The sequence below is a fragment of the Oratosquilla oratoria genome, chromosome 2, assembly GCF_046742065.1.
Source record: "Oratosquilla oratoria isolate Oo_2021 chromosome 2, ASM4674206v1, whole genome shotgun sequence".
Classification (NCBI taxonomy): Eukaryota; Metazoa; Arthropoda; class Malacostraca; order Stomatopoda; family Squillidae; genus Oratosquilla; species Oratosquilla oratoria.
The window spans coordinates 82,817,079-82,833,393 of record NC_134778.1 but is presented as its reverse complement, the minus strand read 5'-3'; the positions used below and the strand labels follow the sequence as shown (position 1 = coordinate 82,833,393).

At 39.5% G+C, this 16,315-nt stretch overlaps 1 protein-coding gene across 2 annotated transcripts in view; it reads right to left on the bottom strand.

The window, feature by feature from the left end:
* Positions 1 to 15,123, bottom strand: part of LOC143040766 (uncharacterized) — a 52,114-nt gene extending 36,991 nt beyond the window's left edge. For both annotated transcript variants that reach the window (XM_076212183.1, XM_076212193.1), the window contains exons 1-5: positions 14,958 to 15,123; positions 12,460 to 12,644; positions 8,691 to 8,868; positions 2,106 to 2,880; positions 788 to 1,351 (exon numbers count right to left, since the gene is read on the bottom strand). In XM_076212183.1, the coding sequence (XP_076068298.1) occupies positions 788 to 1,351; positions 2,106 to 2,880; positions 8,691 to 8,868; positions 12,460 to 12,644; positions 14,958 to 15,050 (1,795 nt within the window). In that variant the 5' untranslated portion in view covers positions 15,051 to 15,123. The remainder of the gene's footprint in view (positions 1 to 787; positions 1,352 to 2,105; positions 2,881 to 8,690; positions 8,869 to 12,459; positions 12,645 to 14,957) is intronic.
* Between the last annotated feature and the right edge of the window lie 1,192 nt (positions 15,124 to 16,315).

Sequence of the window (16,315 nt, the reverse complement as noted above, 5' to 3'; positions counted from 1 at the left end):
CACAAGTAATTAGAGAAGACAAGGAAAAATCCTTTTGGGTTGCATCAATTCATCATCCATTCACAACTATTCTCCACTTACAGCTATCTCTTGTCCTTTACATTTCCTGCTAAACAGATATTCCCTTTTACCTCTCATACTTGGTCTTCCCCACAAGTTCACTCCATCCACCTCTGTCTTCTATACTTTTTTACTATTATTTCTTCACTTATTCTTTCCATATACCCAAACCATCCCTGTATTTTTTGATCAGCCTTATCTGCCAGTTCTTATTCTATCTCTGCTCTCTGCCCCACCTCCTTAACCACTCAAACCATTCCTTGCAACTCCCACCAGCCTTCTTAAACACTTTGAAACTCCTCCTTTCTGCCTCTCTTTAACTCCAAGTCTTTGCCCCACAGTGTCATGGGCATAAACATACCTTCATACAGTACTTTCTTTACATCTTTCCCCTGATACTTATTTCTCATGACACTTTTCATTTCCCCCAAGACACTTACTTGCTTCCCTTACTCTACAATTTACCCTCGTCTCTACTTCTCCATTTCCTGTTACATGTGACCCTACTTAATATTTAATGAATTATGAAAACTGCTCAAATTTCTTGGAATTTTTTTCTCTTTTCAATTATGAATACTAGCAGAAATGCCAACCTTTATCATGGTGGGTAGTTCACTGAAAATATGCTATACTGTCACAATTTTTTTACGTGCAAAGTGAGGTGGTTAGGTGTAGCTTAGTGTTCTTGCACTTAGGTAAAATGAAAATGTAATAAAATGACAGTTACCTTGAACTGAAGCCACAGTGCCTGCAAGAATGCCTGAAGTTGCTGAACTTGGCACTGTTGACTGAGGAAGTTGTGCTGACATGGTGCCAACTGCTCCAATAGGCTGGGATAGAGTTACAGTTGTTCCTGAACCACTAAGTGCATTTGTGGTTGTTACAACAACTGTATTTGTTACAGCTCCTCCTACTGCTGTTACCAGTCCAACAGCAGATGATGATGACAATGACGATGATCCTGGTGATGATGATGTTGATGATAATGCTGCTGCTGACACTACTTCAGTACTTGGAGAAACTGGTACAGGACCTCGCTGTACAGACAGAGAACCACCCTGTGTAGACACTGAACCAGCTGTTACAGATGTAACTCCTCCAGGTAGTGGTACACTTCCTCTGACTAAAGTTGCTTGAGCCATGGCGGACATGACAGTCGTGCTTGTGACTCTTGGTGAGGGCAATCCGAGGGTTGATGGCTGCCCTACTGGTGTAGCTGATGTAACCACTGATGTACTTCCCACTGCTGCAGAGGACGATACTACAGTTCGAACTGAAACTCCAGGTCCTCCTTCATGATACAAACAAAAAATATTATTTAGACAACCATGAAACTGGAGAAGCATGCAGCAGTTGAACAGAATGGGCTTAACATTTGATGTGCACACCCTTTAGTTCACATATCAAGTAACTCACAGTATTAGAAAATGAGAAATTGAACATACTAAAATCAGTAAAAAAACATAGCATTTGGCTAGCAGAAAGAAACCCTAAATACAGGATGCCTATCTAGATACTAAAAGGCTTTTTACCCCTTATATAGGAGGTAGCCAGCCTCACACTTTGGATTTTGAGTGAAGATAATTCAGGCAGTTTTAATACATCATGTTATCCTTTCTAGTGTTTTGTAGGATGTCCTTGTTTTCTGGGTTGTTGGAAACCATGTGAGGGAGTCTTAGTCAGATTTACTTCTTGAAAAGAAAGAGAGAGAGGGAGGAGGGGGTAGCAAGGGAGGGAAGAGGGGAAGGGGATAGAGAGGAATTTAGGGAGGGAAGGAGGGGATGAGGAAGGGTGCAAGAGGGATATTTGGGGAGATGAAATAAGAAGAGGATGGAGAGAAAAGGAATGCAATAGTTGAAGAAAGATGGATAGATGGGGAAAGAGAGGGTAGGGGGGAGGGGGAGGGGGAGGAGGAGGGAGAGGAAAAGGAAGAGAAAGGGTGGGAGGAATGATTCTTAGCAGTTTCTACCTGTCATCTTGTTTCTTGATTTGGATAGCCTGAGTGCAAGATGGGGGAAAACTGATATTCATATTTTCCATCTTACCTTGTGGCAATGAAGCTTTTCCTATGGTGACACTTGCTGCCATTGTTTTTGTAACTCCAAGAGGGACTTTAGTTGGACCTGGTAAGGGTGATGCTTTGGTGAGTCTTGAGGTAGTTACACTTGGTGTCACCATACTAGGCTTGGTCATTGGTGCAGTAGGTGGTGCCTTCAGTTGAGTATACGAAGTTTTAGTGACTGATGTCCGAAAACTTGCTGCAGTAACTTTTGCTGTGACTGATGTTGACTTTGGTGCTGGAGATGATGTAGTTCCCAACGTTTTCAGACTCGACAAATGTGATGATTTTGGTGTTATAGTCATTCCCCTGGTAGAACGAGGTGTACTGGTTGGGGTGCTTGGCCTGATGGATGATTTTGTGGTAGTACTACGAGTGGTGGGTGGTTTTATGGAAGATGCCTTCCAACTTTGTGGAGCTTTGAGTTGATCCAGTAAAGAACCCCCTTTTTTCTTACTCAAATCTTCCTCTTCATCATCGCTAAATTTTAATTTCTCAAAGAATGATTTTGTTTCTTCTTTCTTCTTTGTTTCCACTTTTTTAGTATCTAATTTCTTCTTTTCTTCTCTTTTTATTTGGGATGAAACTGAAGACACCTTTGTACGTACCCGGGTAGGAGGTGAAGGCTCTCCAGGTATTTTCAATAATCTTGGATGGTACTGCGACTCTTCAATTATTTCCTTATCTGCAACACAATCGGTGACCCAATCTGGAGTTACAATCTTCAGTTCCTCATACTTTGATGCATAGTTGTACTTTGCCTGCAAAAGAAATTGCTTTAAGTCCTGTCTGTTCCCAATATATATATATATTTTTTTACAAATACTGTATCTATATATCAAGGGTTCCCCCTCCCTTTACCAGTGAGGTAGCCAAAGTCAAAAGGAATATACCCACTCCCATCCACCAAACTTTCCTCCCTCTCATCTTAGCTCCTCATGGATGACAGGTCATCCCTGTATCCCACCTACTGCCCTGGTTCTCAAGCAATGTAGCAAGACACCACATCCACAGCAAGGCCACTTAACTTTATCAATGACCCCCCTCTCCATCCCCTCATCCAGAAAAATAGAAGATGGGAAGAAATTCCTTTGGGCTGCATCAAAATATAATTTTGCCATATACTGTATACAGAGAAATAAGGTACATACATACATAGGGGAATGTCTGTTGAGCAAGGAAGGGAGAGTGCAGGAGAAATGGATGAGTGGGGAATGACTGTGTAAGGATGATACTGTTATGCAAGGGAGGGATAGGGGATGGGGGGTGCTTAGGTGTGAATGATATTTTGACACAACCTGTAGGGATTTCTACCAGTCTTCTATTCTTCTGCATGAGGGGACGGATAAGGGGGTCCCTGATTAAGGGAAGCAGCCTTGCTGTGGATGTACTGTGTCTTGCTGCATTGCATTTGACCCAGGGCAGTTGGCAGAGGCAGGGACAGAGGGTGGTGGGAGTGAAATGGGTGGGAATAGGTACATGCCTCTGACTTAGCTACCTCCCTTATATGGGGGAAAAGCTCTTAGTATGTATATAGAATAGGTATATATATATATTAAGGGCTTCTTCTCCCTTACAAGGGAGGTAGCCAAAGTCAAAAGGCATAATTCCACTCCACAGGGAGAAATAAGTTAAGTGCAAATTTCAAGTACTGACTGACCCTTTTCTTTTATACAAAACTGTGCATATGGGCCTGGTAGTGAGAAGAGCATAGAGGAAAGGGAGGCTTTTTGGGTAGATTTAAATGAGTGCATAGAGGGATTAGGGAGAAATGTCAATGTAGTGATATTGGGAGACCTTAATACTAGGGTAGGAAACGAACCAATAGTGATTGGGAAGTATGGAGTTCCAGGTAAAAATTGTAGTGGAGAATTGATGGTGGAGATGTGTCTTGAAAGAGAGTTCATGATAGCAAATACAGTGTTTAGGAAGAAAGTCAAGCATAAATACATATGGGAGAGGGTGGTGGATGGAAGGGTGGCAGATAGAGCATTATTGGACTATATAGTGGTGACCAGGAATATGTAGGAAGAGTTAAGGATGTACATGTTCTAAGGTGAGAGAGTAGGGGAATATCAGATCATTTTCTGGTGGAAGGCAAATTGAGAGTGGAGAATAGGCAGAGAAAGAGGAAATGGGCAGAAGGTAGGGAGGTACTTAAGAGTGAACTGCTTAAATGAGAAAGAAAAGGAGAATGAGTACAAGAAGAAGCTGAGAGAGGAGTGGGGGGTAGTGAAGGACAGAGTAGAACTAGAAGTGGAGGAGGAACAGGGATGGTTCAAGGAGGGAGTCATAAGGTGTGCAAGGATGGTGTGTGGAACAAGGAGGGCAGGAGGAAATAGAAAGAAGGGTAGTGAGTGGTGGGATGAGGAAGCAAAGAAGGGTGTAGAAGAGAAGAAGCAGGCTTTCATAGATTGGTTACAAATTAGGACGAGGGAATCGTATGAGAAGTACAAAGTAAAGAGAAAGGAAGTTAAGCATAAGATAAAGGAAGCAAAGAGGAGAGATGAGAAATGGGGTAAGAGTATGACAGAAAACTTTGAAAGTAATAAAAAGATGTTTTGGAAAAAAATTAAAAGAGGAAGAGGAGGTGAATCAAGTAGAGAAGAAAAAGTAAAAGGTGCAGATGGAGAATGGAAAGATAATAATGGAAGAGAAGGCAGTAAGAGGAAGGTGGGCAGAGTATTTTAGGGAGTTGCTAAATGTGAAGGAGGATAGGGAGGGAAAGGTAGTTGCAGTGGGAAGTGCTAAGAAAATGAGAGTGATGAGTGAGGAAAATGGAGGAGAAATAGGGAAAGATGAAGTGAAAGCAGCTGTTAAGATGATGAGGTTATTTAATGTTTGTTTATGAGGGGGTAAAGTGCCGGAGGACTGGAGGAACCTGTATAGTTCCGCTTTACAAGGGAAAGGGGGACAAGTGTGAGTGTAGTAGTTTCAGAGGGATCAGCTTGTTGAGTGTAGTTGGGAAGGCTTATGGGAAGGTCTTGATTGAGAGGATTAGGAGAGGAACAGAGGGAGTAATTGGTGAGGAACAGTGTAGTTTTAGGACAGATAGGGGTTGCGTAGATCAGATTTTTGTGGTAAGACAGATATGTGAGAAAGCTATAGGAAAAGGTAAGGATGTTTTTTGGGCTTTTATGGATTTGGAAAAGGTTTACGAAGGCTTTCGACAGGGTAGACAGGAAGGCACTGTGGGAGGTATTGCAGATATATGGGATAGGACAGCTGTTAAGAGCAGTTAGGAATTTTTACGAAAGTAGTAGGGCTTGTGTTAGGATTAGAAATGGAGAGAGTGAGTGGTGTTAAAGATACGACTATCGCCCTTAAGTCGCCTTGCTAGGTGGTCTGTCGTCTGCTTCCCGCCATTTCTATATTTACTTGTTTTGAATTGGTTACATTTGATTAATACTACCATTATCATTATAATGGTCTGCTATATATTTTTTATATGATTATGTTTGTGCATTTATTTGGATCCAGGGAAAGAGGGTAATTATTTACCATCTTTGAAATATCTTGTTTTCGCAAGTAAATAAACAGAATCGACGCCATATTTTTTATTTTAATCCCACTCGACTTTCTGGTAAAAGCCGGCATATATTGTGAAGTTTTTTGAACATTACATTTGGTGCCCAGACCTGGGAAACCCTATCTAAGTCCTTTAAGAATAAGGTTAACCCGTTTTAAGGTTTGACACGATGTCTGCCGATTTACAAGAAGCTAAGAAAAAGAGAGCGTCAGCCAAAGGCTGGGTGACGCGAAGCGTCAAGGAATTAGAAGATTTATTGAATGATGATGCTACCAGCCTCGAATTATTAGAATTATTAGAATTATTATTATTTGCATATTTGACAAGAGGCTTGCAGATCTTGAGAAGCACCAGACGGCAGTGGAGTTGGAATTGAACTCTGACGAAGTAGAGTCAGATATGGATGAAACTGACAAGTTTAGATCTGCCAGGAAGATTAGAGCAAAGGCTGCCAAGCGCCTGAAGGATATGACTGTTGTAAGTGATTCTATCTCCATTTCTTCTAAGGATAGATCAGAGGTTTGGTTACCTAGTTTAGAGCTCCCTAAATATGCTGGCGAAGCTATAGAGTGGCAACCCTTCTGGGACTGCTTCGAAGCTCTGGTTGACCAGAGTGACTTGCCTGTTATAAGCAAGTTCTCATACCTGCAGTCCCTCCCTCGAGGAGAGGCACTTTCTGTCATTTAAGGCTTGGCGCTTACCACTGCAAATTATAAGATGGCATGTGATCTACTCAAAGAGAGATTTGGCAGCACTGAAAGAATCGTATTCGCCCATGTGTCGGGTTTAATGAACGCTTCTTTGACATCAAGAGCTAAAGGAGCTAATCAGTGTGATTCCCTATGGAAGTTACGAGACCAACTGTTGTGGCATATAAGAAGTTTGGAAGCCCTTGGGTTCAGCGGTAACCAGTATGGCATGGTGTTGACTCCTATTATCGTAGCTCGCCTACCACAGGACATCCGTCTGGAGTGGTCGAGGGAAAGTGTTGGACATGAAGGCGATTTAGACTGGTTAATGAAGTTTCTGCAAACCGAGATCCAGCGTCGTGAACGATCGGAGATTTTTAAGGATTTGTCCATGGAGAAGAGCAACGCACCACAAGATGTCGAAAGAAGAAAAGTTAGTTCGGCTTCAGCCTTGCAGACGTCAGCTGAAGAAGGACCACAACAGTGTGTGTTTTGTTAGAAGAGACACAAGTCCGAAAAGTGCAATCAAATATTGAGATTGGATATCCTTAGACATGAAGAGAAAGTGAAATCCCTAGGGCTTTGTTTTAAGTGCCTTGTCAAAGGACATATGTCCAAGGACTGTAGAGGAAAAGTGAAGCGTGTGCAATGTAACGGATATCACAATATCTTTTGTAGAACGGGCAAAACAATTTGTGTCACTAATAATTCACCAAGTAGACAGGATGTTGCCCACACCCCCAGTGAACAAGTTAATAATGCAGTCATGATCAGAGTTAAAAGGTCCACTGTGTTGCAAACTGCTAAGATCAAGACTCTAACTAATAATGGGAAATCTATTGATGCTATTGTCATGTTTGATTTAGGGGCAGACACTATTTATGTGAGCCATGATATTGTTAGAAGAATCAAACCCAAGTGGGTTACATCTAAGTACACTTCATAATCAACCTTTGGGAATAAGAAATCACAAAATAGAAAAGAATGGAATGTATATGATGTGAAAGTGATTGACACTCAGGGTAATCCTCACTCAATATTAGCGGTCAAAGTTGAGACCATTTGCCCACCCTTAAGCCGTCAAAGGATCCCCTCTGATGTTTTGTAGTCCCTTTCACATCTACAGTTAACTGATGACTATGGACGTGATCGTGACCTCACTTTGGATATACTGATTGGTGTGGATACTTACTGGCGTTTTGTTTCCCCAGAGGACCTTATAAGATGTGATGATTTAGTGGCCTTTGAGTCTGTGTTTGGTTGGATATTGTCTGGTTCTTGTATGAAAACCCAGGAAAAGAATGTATCTCACCAGATGTTGTGTATGAGTACTGCTAAACCTGTTAATGAATCTGAGCTCCATGAATTTTGGAGCCTTGAAAGTATTGGGATTTGTGATGGGAGGGATAAGTCTCCCAAAGACCCAGTGTTAGATAATTTTGAGAATTCAGTTAAGTTTGTTGATGGCAGGTATGAGGTTGCTCTTCCTTGGAAAAGTGATGTTTCTAAGTTGAGTCTGCTTGAAAATGAGACTGGAGCAAGGAAGAGGTTAGCTACGCTTAACTCTAATTTTGAAAGGAACCCTAGTTTAAGAATTGAATATGATAAAGTTCTCAAGAGTTATGAGGACAGTAATATCATAGAAGTTCCTCAATTTGAAATGGAAGGTCCCTATCCCATTTACTATATGCCTCATAGAATACAAAGGCAGCAACTAGAATGAACCCTAGCCTGGCTGATACAACGTAAAAGGAGAGATCAAACTGAGACTACCCACATTAGAGGATCAAAGAGAAAGGTGAAAGATAGTTATCTTTAGAATGGTGAAAGTGGAGTTAACTGGATGAAAAAACTTCATGAGGGCATGAAAATAAATAATTACTTAAAATAGAAAATATACAACACAGACTGCTTGGAAGATTACTCCATCAATCTGTTGATCCAATTCTCTGTTGCAAGAGACCCACAGCTCCTAGCTTGAAGGATGTTAAGAAACAGTCTTTCATAGAAATGGTTCAATTTGTAGAACAAATTAGAAGGAATAATTCATGTGGACAACATGCATGAATTTAAAGTGTTTGATAAATGGACTCCATAAATGGAGTGGGAGCTTTCAGTTAATAGCTGTTGAACATAAGAATAATTTTGGTATATTCCTTTTGGATAAGAAATAAGCACACAAAACTGAAGGGTTTCTTTATATTCTTGAGCTGGACCCACCATCCACTACTCAAATTTTTCATATATGTTTCCCATTCAATATGTTTATTGACAACACCATCTTTGGGTAAAACCCAGATATACACAGAGGTAAAGATACTAAACTCTGAAGTCTTCAATTTTTTTTTCTTACCCCTTCTGGTTTTCCAGTGATGAGATGTGTACATTTCTTGTTGAGGTTCAAGGAAAATGAGCCACCCATATAGGTTATGAGACCCCATACTGCCAAAGTATCTGCTTTACTCAATTTGGATGTACATGCTACAACGTCTCCAAAAGGCTCAGTAACTTCTGGGGAAAAACCTTCATGACTGATCTCTGGTTAAGGATTATAAAAGATTATATATTGCAATTACATTGAATAATGAGTGAAGTACAGGTAAACCTCTAAATGCGTAGGTCCTAGTTCTCAGTATAACACAAGCCAATTTTTGCATGCATATATAACAACAGGCTTTTTCCTCCTTATCTGGAGAATGGAGTGGCAAAGTCAAAGCATACACCAGCCCTACATCTATCCCATAATAATAATAAATAATAATAATAATAATAAATAATAATAATAAATAATAATAATAATAATAAAATAACAAATAAGAAGAAAAAAAAAAAAAAAAAATGTCTGCCATTTTACCACCTCGTGCATGAGGGGTCAGAGGTAATGCAGAATGACAGTGCACTTCCACAGCAGGTGCCTGGCAGTCAAAGCTGATTTACCTCCACCATTTCATTGTGTGGTAACCTCTTCCCTTGTCCACTTAAAGAGGTTTATGGAGCAGACAAGAACACTCATTCCTGCATCATCTTCCTCATCCATTTAAAAACACTCCCCAATCTTTTGCATACTCTTCCTTGCTTGATATATATTTTTCTTGCATTCCATGCTTACTTCCCCATCCATCCACCTCATTCTTGGTCATCCCCTCAAGTTCCCACCATTCACTTTTACCTTCCACACTCTTTCTCCCAGTCTTTATTCATTCATTCTTTTCACATGCCCAAACTATCTCAGCATCCTTTGACCAACTCCACCTGTTAGCTCTTTCCACACCTGCTCACTGTTCAACCTCCACATGTCTCACTCAATCCATCCTCATAACTCCCACTATACTTGTTAAATACTTCATCTGACTGAATGCCAGTCCCAAAAGGCTGTACCTCTCGATGGAAGTGTGGGATTAAGCTCTTGAATATGATGACACCTATGTGTCATGAACCAAGAGTACGGTATATGAGGATGCTGCATTGGCTTCCTGATTATATTTATTTTGTAGTTGTAACTGAGTGACCCCTGTATTCTGTGAACAGACTTAATCATGTTTCCTGTGACATATCTATTCAGGGTGAAAGAGAATAGTATAACAGCAGTAAATTTATCATTTGTAATGCATGTATTGTGATGCATCATTGTACATCAGGCAACTCGATGTGCATGTGAATAGACTCATATTGAAGAAGTTAACAGGTTTTTGAAAATGGGCGGTTCCTTTGTTCATCTCGCCGGACCACCATAAGAAGTACTAATCACTGATCCCTTTAATTACCTAGATTGGAGTTGATGTTTAAGGGGGTCATCGCGATGAATTTCCGAAAAAATCAAAATATTTGGGAAAAAAAAAAAAAAAAAAAAAATCCCTGTCATCTAGTAGCCATTTGGCAAGCCAGTCCTGAAATATTTCAGCGAAATACCAAAAAATAAAGGAGTTATGACTATTTTTCTGACCCCCCCCACTTCCCAGTACACCTTCGCTGCACATATCTTCGACTAAGTTATTTCATCGCAATAAAAATGGCACAAATGTGATGTATTTTGTTATTCACTAATAAAGACTAGCTGGAAACTTGTCCTACATGTGGGGAAAGCACTTTGCACCCGTGAGTAAACTGAGAGAATTATTGTGAGTAGGCGGAGAAAGTGGATTGTCGCTCCTTGGAGAACTTTTATTTACTTTTATTTGAAGCTATAATCATTTCAAGAATGCCTAAACATTCGAAGAAGAAACGTGCATTTCATGAAAGAGCTAAGAAACTGAATCAAATTATTGAGAAAGAGTGTACTTCTACCTCGGTTATTACTGGAGATGGCTCATAGCAGTGCTGCTGCGCACCCGGGCTCGCTACGCTGACCGCGTTATCGCACTCCTCTGCCCCTCCACATCCTCTTTTCTCAAATGATGTCACCGCAAACATCGAGCATGCGTGACGTACCATTACGTGCCTCTTCAAATGAAATGCTCCGAATGCTTTCCATCACAAGAGCGACTGTCATTGATCATAACTTTGGAAGGACACATAATCTTCTTTCTCACATGGTTGGAGTCAATCCCATCATTACAAAAGCACTTGAGGAACAAGACAAAGACACAGAACGGAAAGGGACACCAAAGACCAGAAAGAGGAAGAGAAAACTATTGTTCAGCTCCGATTTCCACCCGGGAGCTTTCTAGTAAGCGAACCTGGTGACAATGAGGGAGGTGGTGCCTCCTGAGCTGCTAATACCTCGTAAAAGGGGGGACCAGGTACCAGCTACACTTTATGATAACATGTGAATGACATAGAATGCATGAAGATTGGCACAGAGAAAAAAAATCTAAATGAAATATATAAAAAATGCAGGGAAATATATTTTGAACTTCAAAGCTCAATATCTCAAAACTACACTTTTCTCTACATTTTTCTATCTCCTCCATAACTACTTGGCCGATTTTAATGGGGTTTGGATCATTTGAAAGCTGCATAAATTTGCATTTTTTCTTATAGTGGCGTTTTTCATTTTTTGTGATAGAAGTCGATATATTGTATTTTATATATAAAAAAAAAAAAAATCTTTCTCCTAAACTAAGAGGAAATTCCAAAAACTGTACGACAATTATTTAGGCATTGTTATAGAGCATTTGTGGTATTTTTTCAGCATGCTCAGTCAATGGATAAATGAGGAGATAGAAAGTTTGTAATTTTTCCAAAAAGTTTTTTTAATTACTTCATTGTTTTTCAACCAAATGATATGAAAACTGGTGGTGAACATCTCAGTATATGTATATATAACATATTAAAAATTCGCGAAATTCCGATAATAATTGACGAAGTTCGTTCTCGAGTGCGACGGCCCCCTTAACCAATGGTCTAGGCCCATTGTGAAAATGAACCAACTGTTAACTTTGTTTAATCATTTATCAGCCAACTTTTTTATATCATACTAGAGGTAGATATATACACACACACACACACATACATATATATAAAATGTATAATAATATATAATACACACATATATCAGAGGTATGGTCCCCACACAGAGTGAAGGATATTGTATAAGTGAGACTGAGAGAATACAAAGGGCAGCAACCAAACTGGTCCCCAGCCTTGCAGAAAAACCATATGAGGAAATACTAAATGTACTGGGTCTACCAACTTTGAAAGATCAAAGAGAAAAAGGTGACATGATGACAGTGTTCAGGTCACTAGGAAGGATAGATTACATTGATAGAAGAGACCTCCTGATTAAAGATGGGAGGGCTAGGTCATGGATGTAAATTAAGAAAGACCACATATTGAAAAGATGTGCAGAAATACAATTTCCCATATTGATATACAAATATGTGGAATAGCTTACAAGGTGATATAGCCCAAGCTATACATAAGTTCGAATCTAAATATGATAATTGGACATCAAAGATATAGGTTAAGTTGGAACTGTACATGAATTTGAGTCTAGGTATGTTAGAAAATTACAGAATAGAAGTGAGGACCCAATGAGTGTTGCCCCTTTCCTGTATACTACAATTAGGTAAATACACATATACACACACACATTCAGGCAAAAATATATACATAAGCAGCACACATGAAGTTACAAGTGTTTAGAACACTATTACAATACAAAGTTTTCAATTAAAGGATACGGTAATCTTTTCCCACATTTGATGGATAGTACTACCCACTGCTGGGTAACAATGGGTTTCTCATAAATATCCTTAACTTCATCCATTTCATTTTTGTCTGGGTCTGTCCCAGTAATAAGATGTGTCATCATATCAGCAATATGGGGAGACTGTTTGGCACCCCCATTGGTAAGGAGCTGTAAAATCTGAAATATAAATATACAGCATTAATAAAATGTGTCTGTATATAGGAACAATCATCCTGGCAATTGGTCTCATGAAGACTTGCCAGTATCAACAACTCAATCTGCTACCACAGGTCTCTTGTAGGAGACCCACAGCTTCCAGGTAACTGGCAATGCCTACCAGACAGGTCCATAGGTCACTCTGGGAACAAATAATGTATTGTTCTCTAGGGATTGTTAGGGGGACAATGTAAGACAAGGTGTTCAGTGTCTTTTATGTAGTGGTTGCATCTTGGGCATCAGCAGCTAGTCCCATAAAGCATTACCTACTGTAGTGTATCTTTACAACTGTTTAACCTTTCTGATAATCTACTTTCTCTCTCCTAGAGGTATCAAGATGTATGGTACACTCATCATAAGAGCTCTCATAAAAGTGACACGTATAGTAGTATAACATTACAGCTTATTGGCTACAGGAGTGAAAAATGTTGGTTCAAGTACTACCTTGTACAGAATAATATACATAAAACACTGGTCCCTCTATACATGCAAAGGAAACATTATGCAAAATTGTCAAATAATGTGAATACTGAATCCATTGAGATTCAGGGTCACACCACACATACATACAACTTCTATGAATCTTAAAAAAAAAATAATAATAAATTAATAAATAAATAATAAATAAATACATACATACATACATATACCAAGGCTTTTTCCCCCTTCCAAGGGAGGTAGCCAAAAAGGGAAAGGCATAAAAACACTCCCACCCATTTCATCCCTAAATACACTCCACACCCCTCCCACCCCTCCTCTCATCTGAGCACCTCCCGGATGCGCAGGCTTGTCCTAGAAGTGTCAATATGCATTCAGGGGAGATACATTTGGTTCTGGATGCTGATTGCCTCCATGCAACCAATCAGTAAAATTCCAAAAACACACAAGCAAAGACATTTAACATGAAACTTACATACTCCAATAGCTGCTAACCTAGCCATTCCATAGAAAACATAGATCTTTCAAATGGGGAAAAAATAAAAAAATAAAAAAAATGAAAATGTATTTCTGTAATACTGGAACAGAACCACCTTCCTACTGATTCCTTTATTTGCTCCAGCCATAACTTCCCGTATCTGTTCTACTCAAGTTAGTGTAATCAATGTCAGGAAAGCATACCACATGCCCATTTAGCCAGAATTCACAAATTATACTGGTAATAGATTTTGACTGACTCAATAGAGCACTCAATAGTTTGATATAAAACCATACCAGTAACACCCCATAATTCTTTGAAGTCACTTGGTACCAGATGTCAAGATACCTCTAGAAGTCAGTATTCAGTATCCATGTTTCTCAGCACTACAGCTGCATGCAGAAAAGTAAACATTGAACAACTTTGTTTTATTATGGCACCTGACATTGATAAATGAATAATAATCATAAGTGTTGCTTTGAGTTTTAATGACTGGAAATCTACTGCCCTATAGATAATAGTGACAAGCACTGGCCCTCGACCCCTCCCAGACCTCTCCGGGGAGGATGCTTAGAACTGTTGCCTGTATTATATTAGTGAGGGGCTATTTTTATTACTAGTTTATAGTAGTAGGATGGTATTAGTTGCTAACAGTCAGCTCTCCATATACAAAAATGTGGAGGAAATAGAGCTGAAGATAATGTATCTTAGGCCTAACCTGGAAACTGAATATTGGCCCTTTAGCTTCAAGGCTGCACCTTCTGATGGAAGTAAGGATGTCAAGTTTTGAAGATGAGTGATAGGCCAAGGGAGATGATTCTCTCTGACACCCATCTTATCCACCACTTGCAGGTACTTATCACTGATTTATTGCTAGACAAGTATCACTTTAACAGTTTAAGCCTTTAACACAAACAAATACTACTGTCCTAGCAGGCTCAGCCTGTGTAATGTCTAGTATTGTATACTGAATGTTCTGTTATACTATGAAGCCATTTTGGTAATTAAATATCCTTTTACGGCAAATTCTCTCAGGTAAATACAATCTCTGTTTGCACTACCAAATTCCACGATGCAAGGCCTAATCAACCGGTACTTTGACATGCCTACAATAAATTCACTGTTTATACATTTACACATATCCTGTCAGGTTTTTAAAGAATGAACGCACTCTATGTTAGTAATTCATATTTTGCACCTAGATATCTATGGGTATAGTTCCTCAGCGATACCTTAACATTATAAACAATTTGTACAAACAATAACATTACCATATCTGACGTTCTCAGGCCGCCGAGGTTTTATTTTACCTAGGCCTCAACAAAAAATCACTTCAAGGTATATAAGACGTTACGTACCTCTGGATGAACAAGTCCAGTCGTGTAAAACCTAATATCCTTAAAAAGTTCATCGTGCACCTTTAAATTTTGTAACGCGAGAGTAACATCCATTTCTTCCCTTGTTGTTTACAAACGTCTCAGAGTCTCCCACTGACTTCCCGCGTTCGCAACGATAGCTACCACTAGATGGCTCTGAAAGTAGAGGAAAACAAGTGAAAATCGAAGAAAATATATGAATATATAGAACAGAGTTAGTCAAACACGTTCACTGCTGTTAATTATTCCGATAAGAAGAGTTTTTTCCAATATATGTAAGCCTGAGGATCTAACTGTGAAATACAAAAGTATCAATAGTTCACAATTACGACTTGCATCTCGCAACTTATATTATGCCTAACCCTAGATAGATTCGATAAGATTAACGTAATCAATGTTTTATTTTTTTATTGACCTCTTCACTCCGGAAAGGGTCCCACAGGTCTTCATTTGGCTAAAGCCTAACTATATTTATGGTTAGTAATCTCACTGGATCGAATGTATAACCACTTTTGACTTTGTTTATTTTTTCATCCAAATTTTCTCTTTTCAAGGAGGGAGTCATAAGGTGTGCAAAAATGGTGTGAGGAACAAGTAGGATGGAAGGAAATAGAAGGAAGGGTAGTGAGTGGTGGGATGAGGAAGCAAGAAGGGTGTAGAAGAGAAGAAAGCTTTCATAGATTGGTTACAAATTAGGACGAGGGAATCATGAGAGGTACAAAGTAAAGAGAAGTAAAGCATAAGACAAAGGAGGCAAAGTGAAGAGCAGATGTGAAATGGGGTAGAGTATGACAAATTTTGAAAGTGATAAAATATGTTTTGGAAAGAAATTAAGAGAGGAAAAGGAGGCGAATCAAGTAGAGAAGAAAATGTAAAAGGTGCAGATGAAGAGATGATAATGAAAAAAGGCAGTGAGAGGAAGGAGGGCAGATTATTTTAGGGAGTTGCTAAATGTGAAGGAGGATAGGGAGGGAAATGTACTGTAGTTGGAGTGGGAAGCGTTAAGAAAATGACCGTGATGAGTGAGGAAAATGGAGGAGAAATAAAGAAAGATGAAGTGAAGGCAGCTGTTTAGATGATGAGAGCAGGTAAGACACCTGGGTTGGATGGATGCCAAGCAGAATGTCTGAAAAAAGGAGGTACAGTAATGGTAGACTGGCTGGTGAGGTTATTTAATGTTTGTTTAAGAGAGGGTAGAGTGCCAAAGGACTGGATGAGTGCCTGTATAGTTCCACTTTACAAGGGAAAAGGGGACACGTGTGAGTGTAGTAATTTCAAGAGGATCAACTTGTTGTGTGTAGTTGGGAAGGCATATGTGCGGGTCTTGATTTAGAGGATTA